This window comes from Amblyomma mixtum, chromosome 1 (genome assembly GCF_055824585.1).
Source record: "Amblyomma mixtum isolate Tamu chromosome 1, ASM5582458v1, whole genome shotgun sequence".
Classification (NCBI taxonomy): domain Eukaryota; kingdom Metazoa; phylum Arthropoda; class Arachnida; order Ixodida; family Ixodidae; genus Amblyomma; species Amblyomma mixtum.
In genome coordinates, this window is record NC_143012.1 from 16,984,057 (window position 1) to 17,006,884 (window position 22,828).

At 46.8% G+C, this 22,828-nt stretch overlaps 1 protein-coding gene across 1 annotated transcript; it reads left to right on the forward strand.

The window, feature by feature from the left end:
• The first annotated feature begins 3,066 nt into the window (after positions 1–3,066).
• On the forward strand, positions 3,067–17,951 carry LOC149365579 (uncharacterized). Its single transcript, XM_089544377.1, has 4 exons — positions 3,067–3,264; positions 5,763–5,929; positions 9,111–9,235; positions 11,150–17,951. The coding sequence occupies exons 2-4, from the start codon at positions 5,800–5,802 to the stop codon at positions 11,444–11,446; spliced, it is 552 nt and encodes a 183-aa protein (XP_089400503.1). The 5' UTR covers positions 3,067–3,264; positions 5,763–5,799; the 3' UTR covers positions 11,447–17,951.
• The last annotated feature ends 4,877 nt before the right edge of the window (positions 17,952–22,828 follow it).

Below are 22,828 nucleotides of genomic sequence, written 5' to 3' on the forward strand. Positions count from 1 at the left end.
GAGGATTCCAACACTGGCTGACGCCTGCTAAGAATACGACAGTGACACGGTGCCAAATGTAACTCTACAAAGTTTATTAGCACACCGATGAGCCTGTGTACGACTGCACCTCACTCGTATATGAGCTCCCCTAAAACCTTATGCAATCACCAGACTCATGGGCGAGCGGGTAAGGGAGGTGGTGAGGTTCCTGGCGGGTTGCAGTGCTTACGGCGCTCCTCGTCAGGGTTGAAACCTGCCATCGCTGGGGTTGCTAGCAGTCCACTCCCGATCTCTTCTATAAGGAAAGATCGGCGGGTGGGCCGCGGAGTCCGACCGAAGTGCAGCCTGACGGTTTCGGAATCCTGAGATAGGGAGGACTTACGCGACCCCCGTTAAACGTTTAATTTTTGGAGCGACAACAGTAAGATGTGCGGTCCAGTATAAACGATGCTGGTATCGTATTATGTCGTAATCGAAAGCTTAAGCTTTCACCTCCTGGACAAAGCTAATGTTACCCAGGTTAGCCTCAGAAAAAAGTGACATGAACTCTAAACAATAATACGCCTATATTGCAGTAAATGGGGAATAAGCTCTGCTCTAGCACACTCCCTTTTATAAAAGAAAATGCGCTGGAGGGCAGTTTACTCACTTTTTTTCCTTTCTGCTTAGAGCGTGTGGTCAGAATGGTGAGCTATAAGTAGCCTTGTGGTTTGGGAGCAGGCGCACTTATGAATTGTTGGGGCAAGAGCGAGAGATTTATCACTGTCGGCTTGGGACCGAGGAGGACAACAAGTGTAGCAGTTTACACGCGACAGCTTAAAACTCCCGTTCTGCAGAAAATTTTGAGCGAAAAAGCAGATGGCCCACCTGTCACGTGACGCTGTGACGTCATCACAACCTTCCCACTGTGGCAGGTGGTAACCTGCGTAGAGCATTATGGGAAAATGGCATGCCATGGTATGTGACAGGCAAATTAATGAGTGGTCGCGAGAGCTTGCTCGGGAAGGGCAACGTAGGTCTCACGGGCCCCACCGCTGGCAGTGCTTCGAACAGCTAGCACCTTCCGGGGCATCGGCACAAGGACTGGTATGAGAACTTTCCGCCATCTATGATTGTGAAAGGAAGAACAGTATTCGTTTCTGCGAAGTGATAAGTTGTTGTGTACGCCTGAATGGTAGAGGTCGTTTTATACCTCCAGAAGAGTAGTTGTGACCTGTTTGCTTTTGTGAAAGATGAGAGAGACAACTTTGTTATAAAGCAGCATTAAGCATCGAGGATATACTACGCTGGGGTAACCAAAGGGAAGTGGTCCGTAATGTGTTCCGACGCTGTACTGCAGGCCCGCCACATGGGGTGGCAGATCACCTCCGCTATTATAAACTGCAGCAGATAAGAAACGACAACACACAAGAAATGAACAGACAAAGGCGATGCTGCATCGTCCTTGTCTGCTGGTTCCTACTATCTCGTTGCTTGTTTCTGCTGCAGTATTATAATAAAGCACCAAGCTAGCTCACGATCCACCATATCACCTGAATTTTCTTGACGAAACTTCTTGCCCACTTTTTCGGTGGATGTTCGTGAGGAAAAAATATATAGCATCTAATGACTTACTCTCTCGAGAAAACTTATTAGACTCCGGTCTCATCACTTGTAACGGTGACAGTAACATGTCTATCCAATAGTTGGCTCCGTCAAATATGACTAATGCATTTTTGGCGACATCCTGATCTGCCAAACTATGGGTATTCGTATAGATGAAGTTCCCTGACTGAAAGTGTTAACGGTACTGCCGCCGATTTAATATATAGTAGCTCTTGAATGGCTTTAAAAATCACGTAGTTTTCGAGGAAGGCCTTTTTTTTTCTTCAGAGCAGTGGTGATCTCACATCGTGCAGCCACGGAGCGCACGCTACTCTTCAAAAACTTGGAGATCCCCGAAATACTTGCATGAAATACTTGCAAATACGAATTACATGTAAATACTTGCATGATCCCCGAAACGCCGCTGTAAATGCTCAAGGCTTTGAAACTGTGTTAAACCACTTTCAAAACTGTGATGTGGTGCAATGCTTCCCACTTCTAGTTGTTGATCTGCTTGCGCTCGCCCTACTATCTGTTAGCCCTCCTGGTTAGCTCAATTGGTAGAGCGACCTCTCCAGATAGGCTGTGGTCCCGTTTTCGAACAGCTGTTCCGGACGAATTTTTGTTCAGCTGCGAAGCATTTATGAAAACTGTAATGCCTTCCTGTATAGCCGTATTACAGCGCTTGAGTGAATTCTAACGAGTAATTACTTTCTTATTAAATTCTAAGCATGTCACAGTGCAAAAATTCTAGTTATCTGCTCAATTTCTGAATTACGAAGTTGTGCCAAGCATACAACAGCTGCACACCTGCTAGGAACCTCGACGAGCTGGCAAAGTTTAAACATTGCCGAGTGAATTAGACACGAAATTTCTCTTGACTGGGTTTCGTGTAAGGAAAACAGTGAATCGCTGGGTGAATTTTTCTCTTCACAACTACAGTATAGTGGCTATCCCACGAGGTCATCACTCTAGCTGTGCCCTGCATGCGGGAACAGCTGCTGTGAAAACTGACCGCACGGCTCATTATGAAAGACTGCGCCAGCCATTACAGGAATGCAGGGTGACATCGAAAGCTGTTCCCCAGCTGCGGAGCGGCCGCGGTGTGCTCGGCTTCTATTCCCATAGCGCCGCGCTCTGGTTATTAATATTATATTACCGTTGGCTAAGCAAATCGCGAAAACTGAAACACTCGTAGCGTCAATTTCTCCTTGCAAGCGAGCGCGCCGAGTCCTGCGTTTGCGGCTTCGTTACTTGCTTAGAGCAATACCTACCGGCAAGTTCCGGCGCAGTCTCCTTTCCGCGGAGCGCACATACGCCCGCTTGAGCATATGACGTGTACACGTCGCGTGGTGACGCATACTTCTCCCTTTCCTTGTAATAAACGCGAACGAATCAGAATAAGTAAAGCGAAAAGGAACAAAGTGCGGCGGAGATACCACATTCAGCGACCATCCGTCGCTGTTGTAGCGGCCGGCGCTGGTCTTCCCATATGCTGTCGGTCGCCCTTTATTGACGCCCTGATAACGGCTCGCAGGCCGGCGGGGGTGCTTCGTGCGACGGCAGCCGTATCGTGTTAGCCTCTTGCTTGCTTTGAGAGAAAACGCCTGTAGACTGTCGGCCGTGGTTGTTGGAAATGAGTACACTCACTTGGTCTCGTCGTCGGGCGATATTGAGATCGACGTCGTCTTGAAACACGTATGTAAACACTTTCTACGTGTCATCTTTGAAAACATGGGCCGTAGTTGTTTTTCGTGTTTGCTTTCTTTCAGATTTGCAGTGACGTTGGCTGCGGCTCGAGATGCTAGTTGAGCTAGGCCAGACAGCATGTGGGCTATTATAACATATGCCGCGTTGCATAACTGTTAGAGAAAGTACAGAAGCCTGCTTCTTGTTATGGGTTGGACGCTAATAGTGGAAAGGCAGCTTGGCCGCGTAAAAGTTGTGAACTACCGGGGTGGCTCAGCGGTCGCTGATCTGTACAAGGTCCCGCGTTCGATACCCGCAGCCGCAACCGGTTCGAAGCGGAATGCGGAGACGCTCGCGTATTGAGGTTTGGTCCTTGCGAGCAAAAACAACCCAGTCGGTCGACACTAATTCTCGGCAGACTGAAAGCGTCGATTTGGGAGCCAAAAAATCATTGAGACCTGTTCATAAGAAAGTGAGTAACATCCGCAAGCACATGTAAAGGGAAAGCACAGAATTTCTCGTGATATGTTCATGAATGTCGCATAACCTCAACAGTGGAACGCATGTGGCCATAGTTAGTCTTTCTGGCATGCGTTTCAACGAGATTCTACGGGGATAATTTGGGACACGATGAGGTTGCAATGGTTCTGGGACTGGAATGGCTGCAAATGTTGCCGACGATAGCAGCAGGCGTGTCTGCAGTACCAAGGTGTCGAAGGAGGCATGAAAAATAGAATGAGTGGAAACAAAGCGCTGAGGTAAAAGAAAGGGCTTGAATGCATATTCTTACACCGCCTATCGCGGTGTAAGAATATGCCCGTGCTGCCCATATTCGCACTGCTTTCTGTTCTCTGAGTTTAAGTTACACTTGAATTGTGTAAGCTGTCGTGGTTATGTCGGCGAGTCTCGAAAACTTCGCCATTTTCGTTGCCAGGAGGCCCATTCTTATCAGCTTCCATGCTGGCTTTCTTGGCTCGCCAGCTGGCTTTTTATCAGTCGCATACAGTTATGACCACACTGATGCCTGTAATACTGTGCGATTTGAGTACTGCGATTTCGACGGTTTTTCCTGACTTGCCAACAAAAACCTAGTAATACCAACCATATATGTTATCTTCTCTGGGTTGTCAGCGCGAAGGAATTCAAGATAACGAGGCTATAACTGTCCTGCAAGCGGAACTCGCTCCTAAACACGTGCGCTGCTGCCAAGTCGGGGTACAAGTGTTGGCCATCTTCAGTTTCTGCAACGTGCGCGTTATCGGCTTGCGCTTAGCTTGGCTTGCATAATTTTGCTTGGACTTTCCACGCTGACTACTGCATATGAAGTGATTTCTGTGACGATAACTGATCATGTGTTGGGCTCTGTGTATTTACATTATGGTCAGTGGTACGTAATACCTCCATCATCATCATCAGCCTGGCTACGCCCACTGCTGGGCAAAGGCCTCTCCCATGTCTCCCCAATTAACCCTGTCCTTTGTCAGTTGCGGCCACCGTATCCCCGCCAATTTCTTAATCTCATGCGCCCACCTAAATTTCAGCCGCCCCCTGCTACGCTTGCCCTCTATGGGAATCCACTCCGTTACTCTTAAGGACCCCCATACACCAAACCAAACATACTGAAGATTTTTTTTATACTTCTTATTTATGGAATACTAATAATGACGAAGTTATTTCATCAGAACGTTTATTTCTCATAGCAGCACTGCTTGTGGTTTTGTTGTGCTTATTTCCATAATCTGCGACCCAAATGCCATTAAAACGGTGGTTCCAAAAAAAAAATGACCTGAATTCACAGTCTTATTGATTACTGCTTGCAAAGTATTTATTGATCGATAGCTTGCAGCTCAGCAAGAATAATGAATACCTTGCCTACTGCTCTGTCTAGTGGTGGGGGATTCCGAATCATAATAGATCAGTATTTGCGTGCTAAAGCGGAGGCGGGCGCTATAGTGTATTGGAGGGCTCCGGATAAGTTTACATCCCATATGATTCACAGTGCACCGAACTCTTTGTATGTTGGTGATCCCGCCCGCAGCGGCCGAATTTCGATGGAGGCGAAATTCTAGAGGCCCGTGTACTGTGCGATGTCAGTGCACGTTAAAGAACCCCAGGTGGTAGAAATTTCCGGAGCCCTCCACTACGGCGTCCCTCATAGCCTGAGTCGCTTTGGGACGTTAAAACCCCAATACACCAATAAACCAAAATAAAGCCTTTCTTGTTGCGTTTAGCTTCCTTCTAATTGCAGGCGCTGCGTTTGAGACATAAAACGCAGCCGCTAGCGTAAAAATAAGTTGTCCAGAGTTATCCTTGCAACAATAAGCGCTCATATTTTAAATTATAATTTCGGCGGCAGATCTTCCCAGTAGCAATTTTCTTGGATGTCGAACGATGAGAACGCTTTAGGAGAATTTTCAGAGTAAACACGACAAATGAACGATTATAGTGGACTGGACAAGGTTCGCGGAAAATTATTCAAAGTGTTATGACTTAATTGTGTTATGCAGGTTTGCACAAAGTAGCTGTCCGTTCGGACCCGGAACCATGTATCCTCGGACGTGGACGACACTTGGGGGCGTCTGTATCGCCCTCCTATTGGACTTGACATGCGCCGACGACATCGACTGGGAAGACTCCATGAGGCGTCAGTACCAGCCAAACTACTCCGACAGCTGTAAGCTTGCCTATCATTACTTCCAACACTAAATCTTGCACGTGTGATGTCGAGCCAGGGAAATATTCTACGGCCTTCTTGCCAATATAATTTGATAGATTTATTGACTGATCTCTCGATCGGTTGATTGATTAGGCGACCATTTTATAAACTGACTAGCCAATCGACTGCCCACTAATTCACTACTTTTCTGCCAGCCATACAGTTTCTTACTATTACCTAGAGGGAAAGCTGGCGGCCACCATGGACGCCCAAAGTATCATGGGGCGGTGAGCTACTTGTTGCGGCACAGTCGTAATTTTTCGGAAACATGGAGTGGCACTACTAAGATTTTTCATTCCGAAAACGCTGTTCGTGTGTGCGCAGACGACTTTCCAGCGAACGCAGTGGGCAAAACCCATAGTAGTGAAAACGTGACGAAACAGGACGCCAATAAAAGGTTTCACTTTTCCGAAATGCCATTAAAAAACCTCTTATAGTATTTAAGCAACAACATCTTTTTTGAAAACATATTTACTTTTAAAAATGCGCCTGTTAATTACGAAATATTAGTTTTTATAGTGTTCATTACTAGGCCAATAGGAGAGCGAGTCGTCTCTAATTTTGGGCAAACTTTGCACTTAAATGCTTTTCTGCTCGTTAGTTGAAATCCTTAGACAAGATTTTCAATGTTAGGACGTTTGTAGTTATCAAACAGCTTTATTTCTTGATTATTTTTTGGCCAAAAGTTGCAGTTCCGCAACAAGTAGCTCACCGCCCCATGATGCTTTGAGCGCCCATGGTGGCTGAAGTGGTCTCGAGGGGTCGCCATGCAAACTCCCATAGACGGGCTGCCAGCTTTCCCTCTAGGTAATAGTAAGAAACTCTATGCTACGAGCGGTGTTGTTAGTGACAACTAATCGCTACACTCAATAGCCTACCAGTATTGCTGGTTAATCGTAAACACGTGAGCGCAGTTCGGTCACTCTATCTGACGCTTAGCTCAGTGAGCACTTCTAAGAGCGCAGCACCAGCCGAGGCCGGAAGAGAGATGCGGTTACGATCTTGTGAATAATCTCGCGCTGTGTCGTAACCGTATAACCATATAAGAAATTGCTATTGCTAAGGCCACTTGCAGCTGCATCCTGCTGTCAGCTGGTGCTCGGGACGCTGACGCGCAGTCTACGTCGACGGCTGCGTAAGCATTTATGTTCGCTTGAAACGAATAGACTCGACCGTTTTCTATACTCATACACGTCCACACTGCCGCAAAATAAGGATGAGCGGAATTCATTGACGGCTTGGAAATTAAACCGTTCCATACCGTAGGAAAAATGGCCGTATTTTGTGGGTTTTCGATAACGTTTCTTGGTCCAAAAGCTATACGGTTTAAAATTTAATACAATGCACCAAAATATAGCCAGTTCAAGTACACTTTTTTATAACAGTATGAGCTTCGGTAAATTGTTTCTTGCGTTATAAAATCTTACTTTCGAAAGAAATGTTTTTATACAGAATATGAAACAAACTTGCAAAGGTATGGTTCCATTCAGAAAGAAAAAAAAAATGGAATGTATATTAAACACCAAATACTTTGGAGAAAACCAATGTCCACGATCGCACAGTTGTTCCGTTGGAAGACAATTACGTTAGGCCGTTTAGTTGGCCACGCCATAGAGTGAAATAGTTGGGCGAACCAGTCGCAGCGCAGGCAACATCAAGTCCTGCCCCAAAGATGCGTAAAACCTACAAATGATACAAATAACATTGGTACCGTCAATGACTATCTAAAAGCAGCCGCCGCTGAACCTAAAAAAAGTGACCTAAATAGGAAACTAACGAGGCTCTGGTTGTTCAGGTGTTCGCCTCTGAAGTAAAATGCGCTCACTGCTACATAAATAGTCGACAGAACCATGGGCACCTGAATCACGAGACTTACCATGTTTTAGGGCGTGTGCTTCGCTGGCCGAGGCGGCCATTCTCAACTTCTACGCTCCTCTGATTTCATGTAAGCCGGTTGAGCAATCGCTGCCAAGCGTAAAAAAGGCTAGCTACAGTGTATATAGAAAGTTAAACTAATTCTCTAGCTTCGAGTCATAATGCGCAGCTTGTCCAAAAACGACGTGGAAGCATTTGAAATCACCGTTCGCATCCGTCGTTAGCGGCCTAAAGATGGTGAATGGGCATGGCATTTAAAGAGTCAAACCCGCGGGTCATGTTTTGTAAGCACTGTTTCACTTCACTGCTATTGGTCAACCCCGCTTCTGGTGTCGTTGCCAAATAATGACATTGCGTGACTGTTGTCAAGAGTGACGTCCAGAAGAGCAACTTGCTGGACTAGTTAGTACTGTTGCATCGTGGTGGAGCAGCGCAAAGGACGGGACACAAGAAATAAGGAAGCAGCGCCTGTGTACGTCCTTCCTTGTTTCTTGTGTCCCGTCCTTTGCGCTGCTCCACCACGATGCAAGAGTGACGTCACCAGTGCCAATGTGAAAGGGCAGAATGTTTTTCAGCCGCTCAAGGATCTTTTTTTAGAAGGGTTGTCTTTTGTCAGTAGTACAAGACAGCTGTAGCGACGGCGGCTGATGAATAGCAGGATAATGGAACGAATCAAGCTCAGGCACCATTGAGTAGTAACTGTGACTGCGATACGGAAATCGCACAGGCGTCTAGTTAAGGTGACCTGACATAAAAGTGAAACAAACTAGGAATAACCAAAGTAGTAACTTCACACAGGCGCCATCGTGTGCATATCTGTTCTTTGCCCGTCGTCCTGGTTCTGCGCTACCTCTCATGCCATGGATCATCAATACCGACTTGTCCAAGTTTCCACCAAGTTTCCATCTAATTTTCACGAAGTTTCCACCAAATTTCCACCAAGTTTTCAACCTTGGCTGAAAACGCAGTAATGTGATCGGGCAGGGATAAATTGTTTGCAGATAGTGAGGCTAGTATGGTGGGACCTTCTAAAATACAATTAAAAATAAAGCGTCTCGTACAACATGCTTAATTGAAAAAGCAAAGTAAATGGAATAGCTCTAAAAATTTTCACATAGCATAAAGTAAAAATATAGAGGAAAACATGATTACAGGATTTTCCTCCTCGGCTGGCTACTAACGAACAGTTCATTATATATTGAGGCAGTCGACATGTTCGAATATCAATTTAAGTGCCGCGTACACGTCTGACGATCATGTGCAGGGATACACGTCCGGAAAAAGCCACTGTTGTCTACCGGCAAAATTGTGGCCATTGTCATTGGAGTGGTCGCAATTGCTTCGGGAGCTGTGTGGTGGTTCTGTTTCCGGAGAAGACGGCGCGTGATCGTAAGTGCTTACAACCGTTTGTATCACAGAGCAAATACCCTGTTTACAGTTCCCGCATGTAAACATGCAATATCTGGTGGCGTCAAGGGTCTTACGCCAATTAAGGTAAATAAATAATAGTTATCAATGCCGCATTAATGTATTTAAGTATTCGTTTTTCCCTAACACGATCCTGGGCTGGAATAAGCTTCCGAATGATGCTGTTTGTGCACCTGATTTCGAAAGTGCTGTTGAAGCGATAGTCTGATGTATTTTTTTTTTCCAGGTCTCGTGTGTTTACCAGCACTGTGCCATCACTCATACTAGTTGTAAACTCATTTAGTCTTCTTTTAATATGTTGTGTTATCCTAGCTGACATGTTTTCCAATATCTTCTTTGCATGTGTTATTGTATATAGTAATAACCCCCCTACAATAATGCCTCATGGGCGCTGTAGGTACTTTTACTAAATAAATAAAAAAGTAGAGCATCCGCCTAGGCTATGGGAGGAAGTGGGTTCGACCCCAACTGCCAGGCGTCTGCCCACTGGTTTCTTCAAATTGATACTAGGTTGTCCTCTGGACTGGTGCTCGAATTTTTAGGATAGTGCTTGGGAAATGAGCCTGCTCCTGCAAATCCCGTCACTCTGAGCTTGACCAGCTAAAGGAAAAAGGCCACATTGGGCTTTGCCGCACAGGGCGGGTATCGGTCCCTCGCTGATAGATTTTCCATCGAGGGAGGCTGTTGGGATCAAAGGCCCTTTTCTAAGCAATTCATCCCCGAACAATGAGAAGTAGGCCGTGGGAAATTTTGTACTCATTGAAAAATTCGTGCCCGGCGGCTATGGGGATCGAATCCCGCAGCTCCTGCATGCGATGCTCCCATCAATACGCCACAGTATCTCCGTAAGATCATTGTTTGCAGGTAGCGGGATCATCGAGTGATAAATAGATCCCTGCACAATCTGTATACCGGACTAAGTCGAAAGCTGTCCTCGACAGAGACCGCCTCCTCTAAGCTCCTTTGCGCGAACTTCGCATGCGATATTAAATGCATTGAGTTGATCCTACGGCAGAGCTTGAGTTTGGTCCAAAGCAACTTTATTGGTGTTACAAAATGTGATCAAGACTGAAGTCTTGTCATCCTACAGTCCATCCGTTTCTTTCGTATACGTTCTTCCCGCGCAGAACAATTTCACTACGCTCTATGCTCATGCGCACAGCGTGTGTAGCAGCCGTGAGCCTACAATACTCACCGATTAACCGCTACTTTTAACCTTAAGGCAACCTTGAGACCTCTAGTCACACTGGGGCCTTTAAGGAGGGATTCGGTCGCTGGTGCTTTTCATGAGTTTCTCTGTGGGCAATAGTTGGTAAGGAAGCGAGTTAGAAAGTACACGCTAAAGGTCTTAGGTATACTTCTCGGCAATAATGCATACTATTTTCCAAATCATACATATATCCCCTAGTGGAAATCTGAAGTTTACTTAGAGTTAGTTGTATTTATACGTACAGGCGCGTCCATAAGTAAACGGAGCACGCTATTCCGTTCGAAGTGCAGTCACGCCTTCTCCATTGGTAATGAAGAAGCGTTGTTTGTCTACAACAAAGCCCACCAACCTCCTCTACCAGCATGCGCGCACCACTGCTGGAAATTTCAGTTAGGTGACGCGTGAAAAATATGCAAAGACAGTTGCGTGCTCCGTTTACTTTTGTCCGCGCCTGTACATATAAACTTGCATTGGTCAAGAAACACCATGGTGTGCCACTTAGAATAGACGTTACGTACGCTACAGTGCTATTCGTTTCTTTACAATCTCTTCCTCGAAGCATTGCTGTCATGTAGCTCCGCTTAGGATTTTAATTACCGTCGTCCGCCGCGGAAGTGGTGGCGCAGTGAAACCTTTATCGAAACGGATCTATTGATGTATCGCAGACAACTCAGCAACCTATGGTCCCGCCGCCTTTGGCTCCCGTGACGGCTGGCGCACCGGCCTACGGCTATCCTGGACCGCAGCCTCCCGTGCCAGCTATGATGACGTCACCGGTGGCACCCTATCCACAGCAGAACTACTACCAAAACCAGGCGCCACCCTACCCGCAGGAAGGACTGTACGTCGGTAGCAACATGGGGCCTCCCTTGCAGCAGCCGTCGACGATACCAATGCCATCGCCCTCCGCGCCACCGGAACCACCGCCGCCTTACGGCTACCGGGCGAACTATCCGCACTGAGGCGTTGACGCAGTCGGTGGCCGACTATGTGTCGGCAAAACTTTCGCTCATGCCAGCGCCACCACCGCTTTAAATACGATCGACAGCGCACATGCCTTGGTGTGCCAGAGCGCTGGGCTTGGATCACCAGTGCCGCTGTGCACCTAAGGTTATCTAAACGGTACAAGCTTCCATGGCCTAGTTCTGGGATATCTTTGGGCAATGTAAGCATGACTCTAAACACAGGAGTGAAACAACTGAAAAAAAAATTGGGTCTCTGAGATTCCAACTTGTGGTGACCAAGCACGTTAGCCATGGCGCGTTTAGGCCCTGCTGCCCTTGTGGCACTAAACCAAATCATCGTCATCTTCATAACCGAAACAGCTATACTATATCGCACGCCTCATCAGGTGCATTTTAGGTGGATATTAAGTGATCCGAGTTCCTTGTGGTGCAGAAAGATTGTTTCCTTAAGTAACTCCGCACGTTGCGTGGTACATACAACAGTGCCTGTCCGCCCCTGTTGCTCCAGTCTTTCTAATTTTTGGTATGTCGAAGGCTAAAGCATGAAACCGATCTAGTTTTGTGTCTTATAGCAACGTTAATACGTTGCGTTTTTCCGAGATCGCGTTCTTCTTGTCAGCATCTACTTGTGGGCGCCTCCTTAACGCAGAATACGCACTATAGCAACTTGTGTGGTTTCGATGTCTTATTGCGTGAGTGTGCGCGTGTTTGGTAACAGAACTGTCGTCATTTGTAACAAAACAAAAATTTAGTGTTGTTTTTTTATTACTGGACTTGTTCACAACTTACTTGACTTAAGCCGCCTGCAGAGTAATTGCAGGAGGAAGACTTGTTGCGCCGCACCGTAGGCAGAAGGAAACGTGGACTTCTGTAATGGGGGTTCATTAAAGTTTGCAGCATGCGTTGCGTAGTGGGAACGACGATGTGGGTGAATAGAACGAAAAAAAAAACAGCCCAATGATAAGCGTGCTGTCATTTCCAGAAGAGGAAAATACACTTGCATGCGTATTTCGTGCCGAGCCATAAAGAATATAATGATGTGCAAGACCCAGAGTACGAGGCATGGCGTGGCATTCGGGAATAAAGATCGACCAGGACAAGAATCTTGGGGGCCATCGTCAAAACCACTAAGCGCATCGTGAGGCTGTAGTGAAGAACACATTCACAACAACGTGAGAGAGACGATGAATTCTTCCGAGTACGCCACTGTGAAGCATACTACGCAGAAACAGTAACTGCTGGTGGTATCGGGGTCTCCTTTATTCGAATAAGGTGCCAAAATGGTGACGTCCGCCATTCACCATTTGCAGCTTTTTTCTCATTCACTACACTCCACACCTAATTACACACACAAAAAGCACCACTCATCTGAAGTAGAACGGTTGTCATTTCCTTCATTTCGCACTGTTTCAAGTTTTTGGAAACCAGAAGGAGTAATTCAGTAAACCGGAAATATGCAATCCAAGGCTTCTCATGTCCAACATTCACAGACAAAAATTTTTTAAAATTGGAAAATCGCGATACATTCACCGAAATATTGAAGGTATTGGCCCATTCTTCTTATATGTAGCAAAATCTTTCTATTAAGGTGTTATTAAAATTAATTCCAATTAAAGTATAATAAAAATTAAATATCTTAAAATTAACTAGCCAAGTTTTTAATTCATGGATTCAGCATCATAGAGTCAATACAGAAGTCTTAGGTCTCTTTGAAAAACAGTTGACTGAAATGTTCGCACCAAGGTACCGTTTTCGTGAAGTAGTTCCTAACAGGCCTTAAACCGTAACTCGCACAATAAAAAAAAGCTTCCAAAATAAAGCGTTTCAGAGAAGAAAATCAGATTTTTTTTTGGATTTCACCCTGCGATGAAGATTTGCGTGCGCACTAGCGCAGAGATCAGCAGCTGGTCACGTTGTAGCTTTCTTTAAAGGCCAATAAATAACGCTGCGTACATCGTACCTTGATGGAAACTTGCTCCTAGCTGTTTTTCGAGATAATCTACAACTTTTGCATTGACAATCTGTTCCTGAAGTTAGTAATTATATGGATAGCTAATTAGTTATTACTAATTACACAAATTTGAAGAACAAAAATGCACTGCAGTCTAGGCCATGCGACTCTGAACAACTTTTCAGTTGGTTTGAATGTGGTAGGACTCTGTCTTTTTTTAAAAGCAAGTTGCATTTACCTGGGGCACCTGGTATACACAGGTCCCCCTGTGTAACTTGCGTCTAACTTTCAGTTGGTGTTATTGGGCTAGGACAGAGCATTTTTTAAAAGCCAGGTTACATTTGTCTGAGGCACATTGCAAAAGGTTCGAAATAAGAAAAGAGGTAACTTGCTTTAGATTTATTTTAGCCCTGGAGCTCTAATGGCGGCTATGGCGGGCGCCAGGTAAGAAGCAGAATGTTTTAATTAGTTCAGTAAATAAATACGTTAATTATATTTTATAATTTTTATTTTAGAGGCTTTGTTTTATTTGTAGCGCTCGCGTTACGAGGCGAGAAGGTCACCCTTGTTGGCGGCTTTACGCCGTAACGCAGCGGCAAAACGTAGATCGTTCCGTCCTGCGCTTCGGATCACATTGCTTACGTCATATGAGGACCAGACGAGCGGGCCGATGGTATCGCTGCTAGTTTCGCTTCGCTCCGCGCCTTCGTGGATTGCCGCCGCGCCGTAACCCAGTGCGCGCTGTCATTGCGCTTGCAATACATGGCCTGGGAGAGACTGCATGACGATTGTCGTTTTTGGAAGCGACAGAAAGGCTCATGCCATTACCCCTTGTGGCGCGTGACAGCATCGGCTTCGAAATGTCGTTGCTTAGTGAAGGAAAGTTATCAAGAGAAGAAAAAGTGGGCGTGGTTGTTGTAACCATAGAGAAGAACAAGCGTCTGGCGGTGCAGTTGTAAGCTTCCAAGCACCCGAAGCGCCGGCATTCAGCCCAGGCATCGTTTGTGAGGATATGCAGCAAATTTGCTTCTACAGTTTTTGTGGCGTCAACAAGGAGGCCCAAAGCGTATGTTCTGGACGAAGAGTTTGAATTCGGCTTGGTTGCCTTGGCAAGAACGCAGCAAGAAGCCAGTATTCGACAGATAGCCCAATGTGCTGGTGCAAGCATGACGTGAGTGGGGAGAGCCCTTGACAAGCACTGCATGTATCCTTTTCATATGAGTCTGCACCAGCAGCTGTGTGCGACAGATTTTGAATGAAGGCAGGATTTGTGTAACTGGGCCCTGATGCGAATAGACAGATTCTGGCTTTCTACGGAAGGTGATTTGGACGGATGAAGCCCAGTTTTGTCGCAGTTGGTCTGTGAACCAGCACAGTACCCATTACTGGGCTGACGTGAACTCTCGCTGGCTTCGAGCGCACACACTCCATCAAAGGTGGGCAGTGAACGTTTGGAGCGGCATTTTCAACGACCGAATCGTTGACGCCTACTTATATGAAGAGTCACTGATTCGGAGAAATTACTGCGAAAAAGTTCTAGAATGAGAAGTGGAAGATTTTATTGAAGACCTGCCTATTGAAGTGCCCAGGGAAGCGTGGTACCGGCATGATGGAGTGCCAGCGAATTCTTCTGGACGTGCTGTGAAGCATCTCGATGCAAGGTTTCCACTGCATTGGATCGGATGTAACGGCCCTGTCCAATGTGCCCCAAGGTCTCCAAACTTGGTCCGCTTAGACTTCTTCCTGTGGGGTACGTAAAAAACGACGTTTTCATTGATGAGCCTGCCAGTGTAGAATACCTTAAAGAGAAGTTCATCACAGCATGCGTTGCAGGTGAGCGTGGAATGTCCGAGTGGATACTGGGATCTGTAGTACATGAGAAATGCGCGATGTGCGTTGCTACGGAGGGAATGCATTTGAAGTATTTCTAGTAAAAGTTCTGTGTGCTTCTAGTCCCGCTTTCCTGTTTGCACCCGAGTCCACGAATTGTAATTTGGACACTAAAGCAACACGTCGGTAAAATTTTTCCGTCAAATCTGGGCACGTTGCTTAACTTTCGGGGGGATAAACAATTCATTTTCCTTGTGTTCAGAATTCCAAATTCGTTGTTTTATTTTGTTTTTGAATATATTCAATGCCAGAAGATTGATGTCAATCAACCATGATAGTGACGGTTGTCCTAAAAATCTTTGCGAAGTAGATTTTTCAAATAGGCAAGTTTGCTGTCGCAAACGATTAACAAACTATTTCAGCAGCAAAATATACCAGGCACTGAACGTTACATGCGTCGGGTGACAGCTCAATTATCGAGAAATTTTGTATTTATTTTGCCTCGAGCAGAATAAGTTCCTTAAACAGAAAATAAAATCTAGCTGTGACCAAACTGCGGTTCACAATAATTATTTTCACAGAAGGGCTTCACGCTCAAGGTTTTTTTCAAACAAGTTGTCAAGACAGATAATGCATTTAAGGTACTTGTGCACAGTTCAGCGGGTAAGAAGCTTTGCCGATGCAAAATCAGCTCTTCACGTTGCGCACTCGGCGGTCGAAAATGACGTCAGCGTGAGCCTTTCTGTTTTCAGCTCCGACAGACGACAATGTCGCCTTGAGGCCGTATTTCAAGCGCAGTGACACAGTGCATTGTGCTCCTACGCGGCAGCAATACGCGAAGCCGGGCAGCAAAGCAAATCCTGGCGCGATGCCGCCGGCCCGCCTGTCTGGGCCTTAGTGTGACGTAAACAGTGTGATACAAAGTGAAGAACAGAGCGATGACATCACAGGCGCTCATTGCTGCCCAGTTACGGTGTGAAGCCACCAATTAGATTTTTTCTCGCCTCGTAACACGCGCTAAAATTTCTTATTTTTCTTGGCTAGACTGTTTGGAGAACTGCTTCCAATTCTGCAAATACAGCATACGAGCTAAAATAAAAATTTTAAAAGTTAATTAACCTAGTTAAATAGCGAAATCAAGCATTCTGCCTCTTACATGCTGCCCGCCGTAGACCCTAAAGCAGCCTTCGGGGCTAAAATAATACCAACGCAAGTGACCTTTATTTTAAAAAATTTTCGGTCTCCTAAAACACTTACCCGATATAGGTCACCTTGTGTAATTAGCGTCTGGTTACACCCGAGAATATGGTTATGAAGCAGTTAGCATAGGTTCGCCACCTGCCACGGTGGGCAGGTTTTGATGACGTCAGAAGGAAACGTTATATTTTGGTGCATCTTGAAGGCCAGCAAGTGGTGGTGTGGCTTCAGGTTTGGGCTCCAAGAGCAGCAAAAGTGAGACCCCGATGCATTCCTTAAAGGGGTGGAGACACCAAATTTTGAAGCTATAAAAAGCCTGCTATGGGATTCCTATGTATGCAAGGGCAGTCACAGCCAGGTGTTGGACGCAACAAACGTTTAAAAAATATTTTAATTCGGTTCCAAAGATTACCTAAATGCTCACTCTCACCGATCTAGACCCATCGCTAGCGCCATCAACCATGACGTCACAAGGGGTGTAGAAAAATAAAGTTTTAGTGACGTCATACCAAAATACAGTGACGTACGATGAGCGGGGCACAGCCGCGTGAGCGCAGTCGACGCACCAGCGAGCCGCGTTTGCTCGGTTTGCGGCGCGCCGTTGCGAACAGCGTCGCAACGTCCGATTGCAGCTCGTTGCCTGCGTCCGGCCTGCTAGATGTCAACGGCGGGCCGCTCGCGGCAACAACAACGGGAAGCGGCAGCCAATGCGAGCGCGGAGAGCGGCAGCGTCATGATGACATAGGGCGCACTCCTTGGAGCCGGGCGGCCTGCGCCAGTCTTCGTGCCGAACGCCGGCATCTGAAGAACGCGGTAGTATTGTTTGTTCACGTTCATAGCAAACCCTGGGATATATGAATATCAAAAATGCATCGTTTCTGACGATCGTTGGCAAATACCGAGTTCCTGGTAGAAGTGATGACCACGGCAGCCAGGCAGCAGCAGAGCTCGTCGCCCGGAGCGCCCGCGAGCGGTGCCGTTGCCGAAAGCTCCCAACATAAGCAGACATGCTTTGTCGCTGCTCAAGTATAGCTGGCAGTTCTAAAAACAAAGCGATCTTGTCTTTTCTTGTGATATTTGTACACCATCCCAAGCAGCGCTCAGGTACTGCTGCACGGCAGCGAAGTGTGACACCGGTTGTGGGCGCAGCTTGGGTAGAGCGGCGCAGCGATGCTTACTGGCATTTTGCAAAGTGTTTCGCATCCTCACGCGAACTCGCGAAGGCGATATTAGCGTGCGAACAAAAAAATAGTCGATGTCCTCACTCGTTGGAATCAGATCTGTCAGAATCCGAGCTGCTGGGACTAGACGTGCAGTTGTTTGTTTTCATATGCGCTGGTCAGCACGTGTGTGGGAAAGCAGACGATGCAGCAGTAGGTGCGTCACAACTTTTGTGGGCCCACGTGACCAAGCGAAGAAGTTGATCTTCCCCCTCTGTGACGTCACTGTACAACTCGGCGTTCCGAAACCGAAACCGAAAATCGTTCACCTAAAAATGCTATAATAAATTATTCACTGTGAATATATGAATCTTTGAGTGTGTATCATGCTTCCTGGAGCCATAAGAAACGTTTGAAACTAAGAACGCGCGAACCACAAATTTGGTGTCTCCACCCCTTTAAGGAGCCTGTGAATGCGAACCATTGTGTCAAGGTCGCTGTGCCTGTGCTCAGCTTAACCTATTCATCGTTTACCCTTCTACTGTTTGGGAAACATTCTAAGCATTCGCTTCTTTCCACAAAGAAAATCGAGGGAGTCTCTCCCTTCTCTCCCTCACCCCTTTTCACTCCTTTTCTCTCCCGCTCTTGTGGCTACACAGAATTTGTGAAAGCAGGATTGGGCAGAAAGCCTCTGCGGTCAATCTGTGACGGAAAATACCGTGAGGATAGGAATGAAGTATCTTTGATACTGTACAGGGTGTTTCCGTTTTCGTGTCACTCGTTCCAAATCCCACTGAGCCAATGTTACGTCGATGTAAGACGCGGCCCGCACGACCGCCAGAGAGCACTTTCTTCGAATTCTCGGCGCCTGAGGCGCCTGCATGTGCACTGCGGCTCGTCTGGAGACACTCTTCACCTGGAGAGCGCAGCTTTTTTTAAAAAATACAGCTCCAGTAATTCTGCTTCTGAGGCAGGTCGCATTTCCGCTGAGTTTTAAGTAAATTTCGTATTTATCGGCTTATAAACATTCTTACTTCGTTGCTGAGGTGGTTTTAGCATTTCATCTGTCATGCATAGTATTATATGCACGTGCGCGCGTGTGCCGCGGATGTATCTATGCGCAGTCTTGGTCAAAAGTATCAAGGCCAAATGCTTTTCACTTTAGCCTCATAATAGAGCCATTAATAGAGTCTTAGAACCATAATAGACAGTTCCTAAACTCCAGTGATATCGTGCACGAACATTCCGAAGAAGAATAGAAGGATTTTCACTGTTCATTTAGGCAGCGCCTTGTAAACAGTGAAACTTCCATGGGACAGTAGCAGGGAATTCCAGTGGATTTGCAAAAATTCACTTAAAATTGTGGCGCTATAGTTGTCTTATTCTCAGGATCCAAGTTAACTTCAATGCTAGCATCGAGCCAGAGCGGAAAGGGAAATCTTGTGCGTTGTCACCGTGCTGCTTTTTCGAAGCCGTTGACGGCAGGAAACGTGCCTCCAAGTTCAATGCCAATGACGAAAAAAGAGGGCGTGCTGCTCACGGAACCAGGGACTACGCGCTCTTCCCGAGCGCCTGCCTGCCGCAGTCGCAGCTATAGCCTTGGTGCCGTTGGCTGTCGTCATCATTTCGTCAGTCTCTTACGTAGTATCGTGGGCAGGATTTCCGGCGCACTCTGAGCTTTCATTTCCTGCTTTGGATCCCAGAAGGCTGAAAATTCAATCGCGAATATCTCGAGACCTATTGCACTTAGGGACATGTTGCAAATTGTATTTTCTTTGAATCCTTACGGTCTTCAATATTGTGATTACAATGTGCAGCGTAAAGTGAAGTGTTAAAAAGATAATTAACAAAATTTGGCTAATTAATTAATTTTGACCACTACGCCCTTATCTGCATTGGACATGCCTGCATTGGACATGCCTCTTCCCATGGCTGTGAGACAAAATCTTAAAGTTTTAGGTGATGACCATCGCATTTTCTGTTTGCCGGCAAAGTAAGTGCTAGCATAACATTTATTTCATACGGATTGTTCTGCACGGTGAGATGCGTGTTGTACCGTGCACATATACTCGCGCTCCAGAGGTCCCTGCCGAAGCGCGGATGGCTGAAATGCTTTGTAGTAATAGCCGGCTGCCTAAATTACGAGCAGGTTCAGGTGACAGATCACGGGACTGTTTACTAAGTGCCAAGCGGACGAAAGCGCAGAGCGAATGCGTATCTCTGTTGCGTCGCTTCGCCTGCCGCCGTCGCTGTCATGCAACCTGGCGCAAGTGACAACGGTGCTCGCTGCGCGCAACTGGGCGTAAAATCAGTTAACTTCGCTTTGCAGCTCCTCGAAATTGCAACTCGCCCATGCAACCCATGCAACTCGCCGATAGTCGTTTTTGTGTGCACGCGCGTATAAAAACCAGGTAGCATGGTCGGACCGGAGAGGGAATGAGGGAGGTCGGAGACGAGGATGCGGGAAAAGACGAGAGAAAACTTTATACAATTAAATTTACATTATTTACAAGGGAGCTCGGTGACGAGACGCTCAATGCTGGAACGCAGCATGAGGAGAGCACATGATGAGACCATCTGATGAGAGCCGGTGATGAGAGCCCCTCGGCCGTATCGCTGCCGAGGTTTTAAAGTGTTCCCTTTCCCTAGGTTCCCTAGATGGGGGCCGGGCCTGCCGAGGAAGGAAGTTCTCTGTGGCACCAATCACACACACACACTCCTGAGGGATCACACCGCCGTCACGTGTTGTGAGAGGGAGAAAGATGCCACCCACGTAGCGCAGACGCTGGAATGTCCACGAGCGGCGTTCCCGCGCATTTCATGCGTTCGAACGTGCGTTCGCCCGCGGTGTAGGGGAGACGCTCGCTCAAAACTTCATCCGGGCAGACGGATGCGGCTTCCGTGGGTAACGTGCGTTTCGGGGCTAGTCGGCGTTCCGCTGCAGCCACGCCGTTTTCTTCCACCCGACGAAGGCGAAACGTAACACCACTCAGGACGCAAGGTTTCTTGTTTGTTTGTTTGCGAATCTTGGAAGCCGTACGTTAAATGACCAAAAAATCACCTTAAGCCACCCATGTTCACTTTGGCCTCAACCAATACTTTATTGTAATGTATAACTTCATTGTAGTTCTGCATCGCGATACACAGTCGCCGGCTATTCATACGATCGAGTAGAGAATGCACATCCCCTCAAACCAATACACATTTCAGGCGATTCGGTTTCATATGACGGCACCGAAATCATTTTTGTTTTCGCGAACTCCGCCGCGTGAACGTTTTATCCCGATATTAGATAACTGTTGGAGCTCAACCAACTCTTCAAACGGGGCAAACTAATTAGTCGAAAAAAAAATTACCGACGATTACGTTACTTCCTAATGCGAAATTTGAGCGCAGCAAATAAGCTGTTTCACCTTTTCGATAGATTGAGGCAAAGAAATCGAGCAACACATGTATGCGCTATCACAGAATTTTTTTTTATTTTTCACACGTATTCCTTTAACAAAGACTCCACTAACAGTTCTTGACAGTCATGAAGGAAGCTTTGTGGTCGGAGAAATAGACTGATATATGTTCGACTTGGTACACCAATGCTTGATTCTCAAAGACGAGATCTATACAAGTGCCTCGCGAGGTTGTCACAGCCGTGGGACGCGTTACGAGCGAGAGGAACGGGATGTTCTCCCGCATAAGTGTTAGGAAATTGCTGTTTGTCTTTATGTCAACATTAAAGTCCCCCACTACTAACATCGGTGTGGATCGATGGACGGTTAATGCGAGTTGCAGGAAGTGTACGACGTCTTTCGTGAGCGCGGTAGGGGCGAAGTAGGCAGCTACTACCAGCAAGCCGTTGGGCAACTTTGCGGCGCACAGTTCGCCAACTTCATGTGACGTGCCAAACATTTCGACTGGTATTGCAGAGAGACCTGTGCGCAAGTAGATAGCGACTCCCGCCGCTCCGTTGTGGTCTCTGCGAGCACCACAGCAGTATAGGAAATCTATGATTTCTAGAGGCTCTTCGGGATCCATCCAGGTTTCAGCAAAGCAAAGTACAGAGGAATGGCGCAGAATGTGATCGTGGTGTACGTCCTTGGCATGTGCGGCAAGGGAGCGTACGTTAAGAATGTGGTTGTGAATGATGAATCAAGTGCTGCCAGCGAATGACGCGTCCATTGGCTGTCTGCGTGTGTTACTGATGTGTGGTTAACATGTTAAGCTTCGCCTGTAAGAGTGGAACGCGACAGCGTCTTGCAACGCTGCCAGGGAGTCCACAGAACGCCATCGGCAATTCGGCTGTACGCCTTGCTGGACGGTAAATTTATTTTTTGAGGAAAGGAAATGTATCTCTCTCGCATATCTGGGTGGACACCTGCACCTCGCCGTAAGGGAAAGGGGGAAGATGGGAGTGAACGAAGACGCCGTATTAGCTAGACGCGCCTTTGTTCATTCCAAACCATTCAGCTGGCATTACGGAGTGTCTAGCGTGCTCGTATCGCACTCCGGAGACCCTGGTTCGATTCCCCAACTCGACCAATTTCGTTCTCGGTTTTATTGACTTATGCGGTCTAACTAGAAAGGTTAATTAGGCTATTTCATATTTATATTTTTGTATTTCTATCCATTGTGTTCTGTCATTAACCTGTCAATTGTTGGAACTGTCTAGGATGTTCGACACAACGTATATGAAACGAGCAACGTCTTACTGAGTGGGGAAGTGCGTGGTGGTGGAGGGAACGCGGCTTCGTACTTATCTGTTTTTTTTTTCAGCAGCGTCTCCTTCCGCGGACGCTGTTGTCGCTGCGGCGCGCGTCTTTCTTTTCTTTTCTTTTCTTCTGACCTCTTCATTCTCCTCTATATTAATTAGGCTAATTGATTAATTAAGCAGTTAACTAAACTCAGTCCAACTTAGTTGCAGCATCACTATACGATCCCTTTGATTGGTTGCATGGTTACTAGGAGGAGGAGGAGGTAAACTTTATTAAAGAAGAGGTCTTAGGCGCGGATTGGGGTCATGTTCCCCTCCCCGCGGTGGGCTCCTCTTCTAGGCCGGACGCCAGGTGGCCGACCGACGATGTCGTTCGGCGACCTCTTCGGCTCGCTCTGTGGCTCGAAGTTGAACCTCCGGGTCCGAGCTGAGCAGCGCGGCCTCCCACTGAGATTGGGTAGAGAGCTGCAGACTGTGCGATGGCTTGTCTTGAGTACATGAGTATAGGATGTGCGGTGTGTCTGCCTTTTGGTGCC